Source organism: Austrofundulus limnaeus, unplaced genomic scaffold, assembly GCF_001266775.1.
Source record: "Austrofundulus limnaeus strain Quisiro unplaced genomic scaffold, Austrofundulus_limnaeus-1.0 Scaffold103, whole genome shotgun sequence".
Taxonomy (NCBI): Eukaryota; Metazoa; Chordata; class Actinopteri; order Cyprinodontiformes; family Rivulidae; genus Austrofundulus; species Austrofundulus limnaeus.
Genome location: NW_013952505.1, coordinates 1383315 through 1389753, shown reverse-complemented (window position 1 = coordinate 1389753; position 6439 = coordinate 1383315). Strand labels below are relative to the sequence as shown.

Here is a 6439-nt window from a genome sequence, read left to right as displayed (position 1 = left end):
ATCTATCTATCTATCTATCTATCTATCTATCTATCTATCTATCTATCTATCTATCTATCTATCTATCTATCTATCTATCTATCTATCTACTTATTTAGGAAGTGAAGTTAAGTGATTTGAAACACAGACATGCAACACGAACATTTTAATGTCGGACTATTAAAATACTTTCAGTTTAAAGACAAAAAAGCCACACATACACATTTATAACTGGACTCTTGCTGGCAGTATGAGCTGCTTGTTTGGAAAAGAGATGGAAAAATTCTGCTGATTTAAAGGATGAGATTTAATTTTTAAATCCTTTTTGTTCACATTTAAATAATTTAGATGGGATCTATGTAAAGTGGAACTGAATTCCACCTTACTGTAACTCCACAAGCCCCTCTTTCACCCCTTTTCTGAGGTGTGTCTCAGATCAACTCGTTTTAAGGCTTAAATCCAAATGAGGCACTTCACACCCCGCCCCCCTCCAGCTCATTCATTCCAGTTTGATGGAGGGGTTTATAACTAAATAGCAGCACAGAAATTTTATTTACAAATTAATTAAAAGAAGTCAACAAGGGAAGACTTGTCCATTCAGCCTTCTGTTGGAGTCTATCCCAGAGCCCAGTGAGTTTTGCACATGTCCCCTTTAAAACCCACCAGAACCATTAATTAATGCATGTTGTAGCTAGGAGCACAAGTTGTTGATCCAAGACACTGTTGTCTGAAGCAATAGTTTAGTTTTTTTTAAGAGAGGTCTGTGAAAACATTATGAACATTTAGTATCTTAACAGTTGTAGATGGACAACATCTTTTGGAGAAACAGTTTAATTCTGACCAACACAATGAGCTAACAGTTTGAATGCAACTTAAACCAAAGTGGATTGTTGCCATCCTAAAATAACTCAAAACTTTCACAGCGGTACAGGCAAACACTTTAATAATCCTTTGCGTTGTCRTTAGTTTTCAATTACACAGATATGTTCAAAGCATTTTATCTTTTTTTGCAAGCACAAATAGCGACAACAGCAGCCAGATGGCAGCAATCCACTTCAGTCTTGGCCTCACTCAGATTAGCCTTTAGCGAAACTCTTCAAGTTGAACTATTTTCTACAATAAATAAGACACTGATTGTTCTCACTGAACCCCACTTCAAAAGATCTGAACTATCTCYTTRAAGTCACAAATGCAGTGGTCAGACAATTTTTTGGTCCAAAAGCTTTTGGGACCTGTTTGTGTTTGGATTTTTTTTAGATGTGGACGTTCACAGAAAACATGTTTTTTACCAATTATATGTATGTAGGCAATATACAACAAAACTAATATCCCTTTTCCTCTGTGTATTCTAGCTAAATGTGCAAATGACTCATCATTTTTTTCTGTCAAATAAACATGTATTTTGTGGTTTTAAACTCTYTCCCTTTCCCTTCATCTTTACTCTTCGTTCGTAGCCGTTTTCATGATCTGACAGAAGCTAAAAATTAAGCCCCGGCTTCTGGCTCAGAGGTGGTTTAGAACAGTCGGTCAAAGGTGTTCAGGAATTTCATAATCTCTGTGAGCACGCTGCAGAACATTCATGAGGTTTAATGTCTAAAAACGTCCCAGGATTCACTGGCGATGGCACTGTTCTGTCCTCCCCGCCTCTCGTTTTCTGTRGGATGCAAGAAAACCTTCCTGTGCACAGTCAAGATTATGGTACTAAACTCAAAGGCCACCAGAACAGGCTGGATAAAATGTGCGAATCAACACAAAATGTATTTTGGAGAAAAAAAACGTTAGAAATCTTACGCTCTCTGGTAATTTCATAAGGYGAGTTGAGCCTCCCGTCTCCGCACGGCGACGTGCTGATGTACATGTGGAAATGGACATTGTCTCTCAACCTGTAGCCGCACTCTTTGTGGCGGACGAATATCGACTCCTCCAAGTCCTCTATCCTTTTACTTCAGCAGTGAAAAAATAAGAAAAGAAAAATAAATAAATAAAAAAAGAAAGCAACAACAAGGAGAGATTGATGAGAAAGGTAGCACCATTCATCACAGCATAGGAAATGGATTTCCACTTTTCTTTTCCAAAGATGAAGCGAGGCAGAGACAGAGAAAGATGGACAGTGACGCTTTCTGACCACAACCCATTATGTTCATGTCAAACAGAGTCCTGTGCATTGGTCAAGTTCTCCACACATGTGCTGTAGACTTATATCATTTGGTGGATCAAATACAACAAAAACAAATAATAAAATTACGAATGCGGAACAAACTTCTTTGGTTTTACTTATTTAGGAGCTTAAAAAACAGTTTTACTTAAAATTGAACAAAAAACAAAGAAACATTATAAAAACCTTAAGACAAGTCAACATAGAAACAACCAGGAACAATACATAATACTTACTGGCACTCACTAATAAGGTAGGTACCAAGCATGTACACGTAGTACTTCCTGGTATTTACTSTTTGGGTATGAACCTAAGTACTAATGGGGTACATATCTAGTACTTACCTGGCATGTATTATGTATTTTCCAGGTACTTACCAGGTATGTCTCCTGTAAGTACAGGCACATACTGGATATCAGGCCTTTTTCTTTATTATAGTTTCTGTTTGGTGTAACGCAGTGCAGATGCCATTTATCATATTTTAATGTATGATGCTGTGTTTTTTTGTTACATTTCACCATATTATAGTGAAAAATAGTGCTAATAAGTTGTTTATTCCATCAACTTTATAGCTTAAGTGAAAATACATTTTACCCACAATTAAACAATGCCCAACTCTTGTCCCTGCTTGTGGATATTATATTCTCAGCAGCAGGGCCAATGTTTGAAACAGTAGTGGCTTGATATTGATACTGGCATTTTTACAAATACTTATAATTGTACAAAATGCCCAAATACTCKGAACCAATACCAGTACTGATACTTAGTTGAATGTGTTACAGTTTATATTCATTTGATAAGTTTGTCAGTTCCATGTTTAAGAAATGTATACAACTTGGAAGAACTTTTTATTTGTTATTTAATTATTTCAAAATGTTTTAACTGTATTTATCATGCTGTATATTTGATTTGATCAGTCAGAGGGGCTGCAGGCCTGTAAGGAGGGAGAGACACCGTGTTCTAAATAAAAGAAATCTGTTTTTAAAGTCATTGTGTAACGTTTAGGTTTTAACCCAGTACATACTTGGTACTTGTACTCGGCACTGGCGAATACCCAAACTGATGTACACGCACTCATTTTAAGAAAAACAAGCATTAGGACACCACTAGTTTGGAACATTGAAAAGTCACATAAAACAACTTTATATGAACTGAAACAGACATGTTAAAACAGATATGCCCAAAAATTTATAAGGTTGATGTTTTCTATGAATAAACTCCAATTAAATTAAAATCAGCAACAAAATAAAAATAAATTAAATCCATTTTAGGTGACTAAAGTCATATGTTAAAAACAAAACAAATATACATACAAACATTTTAGTTTTACTTTGAGSTAGACTTTAGAATTCTAAGAAATAGCCAATTTCTTTCCCCTTATGCAGTAATTGACTTTGCCCACTCATGCATGCAAGTAAAGTTCACTCACACACACAAAGTGAGCTATATTCAAACTAAACATCACGATGCAGAGCACGAGTGTTCTCTTTACATAACCTGTYCTGTGCCACTGATGTCCTTTCAGTGAGTGTAAATATGGCGGTCCTGGCATTTTGTTTGCTCACTTCATTATAACTTATCTTCCTCATTAACCATTTTTCTCTGCTGCGAAGTCTCTGTACCTGCCATCTTGCATTGTCCAAAGACAAAAAAGTCAGTGCTGTGTATGCTAATWTGACATTCAACTATCTAGACTTTTTCAACTGATTTGATACTTCGGCCTTGCAGCTGAACTCCCCCGGGGAGCACAAAAAAACCCCCAATATATTCTCAGTCAGCAGATGCAGGAAAACGTCAGAATTCATGCAGACCGTCTTTGTGACTGGGTTTGATGAATCTGTGAGCACAAGAATACACAACACAAAAAATACATTTATATAAAAAAGAGCCTAAAACAAACAGGGCACTGAGAGTCTGAGCTGAACTAGTTGATTGGATTGTTGTCCGCTTAGTTAGAAAGAACATCAGACATATGGTCTGTTGATTATTGAAAAGTGYCTTGTGAACAAAGCAGTGCTGTTTCCATGGAGTTTATTACAGAGCAGAGTGGGTTTTTTGGCTCTGCAGCAGGGGGTCACAATAAGCAACATGTAATTTCATAATAYATAATGTGATGTATGTTAAAACTAAAAAACCCACACAGGCATGAAGAAAAAAATCCACACAGAAAATGTCACACAGCCCAGAATCAACCTTCTTCCTGGGAGGCAGCAGAGCTGACCATCACACCAACTACGCTGCCAGAGAAAATGCCAACTTTTAATTTGAAAATATATATTTTTACATGGACTGTTTTCTTACCAATTTGCACTCAAAGAACAGTTTGTAAAAATGTGAAAGGAAATACATTTATTTATTTAAAAAAAGGTTTTCCGAAAGCAATCAAAAAATTTTACATGAATTTTTTGTGTTTTCTGAAGGGCACGACTTGTACGTGAACAAAACAATGTAAACAAATAAAAATTCCATCAACTATGCAACTTTTTGAAGCTCTGGTCGGTGTCTGTCAAATTGTACCACTGAAACTATACTCCACTTTGTATTCTGAAGTTGCCACTTTGTTCCTGCAGTTTGTTTTCTTGCAAACACTAAAATTAAACACACAGCTTAGCATAATGCTATATTTAAAAAGCATTTTAAGGTGAACAGATTAATTTTTTTAGGAGCATGACACCAAATTCGAATAAAACTGCATCTTTGAATTTCATCATAATAAAAATAACTAGTCTGCTTGTGTGCTATATTTAGAAAATGTAGTAGATTACTACTGTGACAATGTCAGCACAAATAAATGGGTAAGAAATGGGCAAGGTGGGTACAAAAACACAGATAGCAGAAGTTTTTTTTTTTTCATAGTAACCAAGAAATATGGTTACTAAYTGACCAAAACTGCATTGTTTTGGAAGAGGGTCTACTTGACCTGGAGCTTTTTTAAGTTTTACCTGTAAAACTGGGTGGTTTATCAAACACCATCAGACTGGAGTGACAGAATGGAAATCTTTCAGATCTATGGTTTTAGTGGCCAAGACATATCAGGAAGCTTGTGCCTGACATTTGAGGAGACCATAAAAAAGATTCAGATCTGCTCTGAAATAAACGTTGATACCATTAGTGCAATGTACCATACCATTCATGATGCTGCCACCACCATGCTTCACTGTGAAGGATGGATGAACAGTGTTGTYGCACAAAATATATTGTTTCTCTTGTGCTGTTAAATGCACTTCATGTTTAGTTTAGATTCAAGTGGTTTGTGACTGAGAGCAGTGAATCCTCTCCTGGTGCTCCGAMTGATGTCTGATACTTCATTAAGTTTGTTTGACTCCCCCTGTTTGTTTAGGAAATGACCGTTAAAATGCTTCGAATATTTTCATTTTTCATACTAGTTAGAAAAGTTTTTTTTTTTCGCCATGGTCAAAAGTCAAAACAGGTGTACACTCAAGGGAAGTCATTGGGTAATTCAACAGACACATTAAGTTTTACATATTACTTTTTTATGCTCATTTCAGACCAAGAAACAATGCAGCAGCAATTGTTTTAATTTATAAAATGAATAATTCTTGCTTTATTTCATTAGTCACACTTTGCATTAAATATACTTTACTAATAATATGTATTTGTACATTTTTAATGCAAGACAAAATAAAACTGATTTGTTCTTCTGTACTTGATTACCTTGTTTCTATTTAGAMATGCCCTAAAAGAACTTGTCAATCTGCAAACCGATATCAGTTTTATTTACTATTACATTAAAACATATATCTAAACATATATCATAAACATGTATCAGRATGTTTTAAACTCGTACAATGATATAATGTAATGAATTCGATATCAATTTAGCCTTTTTGCTAAAAACCTTCTAAATGTTTTCTCTGTCAGAGGTTCTCAAACTGGGGTCCCAGGACCTTCAAGAGTCCATGAGCTGTAGCTTAGGGGTCCTCAAAAATTGCAATAAATTGTTTATTTTGTCATATCATGAAAAAAAAATGCTAACATATATGGGGATCAATGCAGCAGTAAAAACAACCAAAAAAAAAAGATTCCCGTAATACAATGGGAAGAATTAAATTTTTGGTTGTTTTTTACTGGTGCAGTAAATAATTTTTAAATCAGCAGGGGGTTCATGAGGAAACCCCTGAAAGTTTTTCTCTCCTGTAAGGGAAGTTAAAGTTTGAGAACCCCTGCTCAAAGTTATTCAACTCACAAAAGAAGATAGTTGCAATCCAATGTTAAAAAAACTGTGTGCATGTATTTTTCCTCACCCAGGAGACATTTCAATATAACAAATCAACTCACCTTTTT

The 6439-nt window shown here is 35.4% G+C and overlaps 1 protein-coding gene across 1 annotated transcript in view; it reads right to left on the bottom strand.

Annotated features, from left to right (window-relative positions):
• Nucleotides 1-6439, bottom strand: part of adarb2 (adenosine deaminase RNA specific B2 (inactive)) — a gene marked incomplete at its 3' end in the record, with an annotated part of 174016 nt that overhangs the window by 14732 nt on the left and 152845 nt on the right. Inside the window, 1 exon segment of the mRNA XM_014013538.1 lies at nt 1771-1922. Within this exon segment, the coding sequence (XP_013868992.1) occupies nt 1771-1922 (152 nt within the window).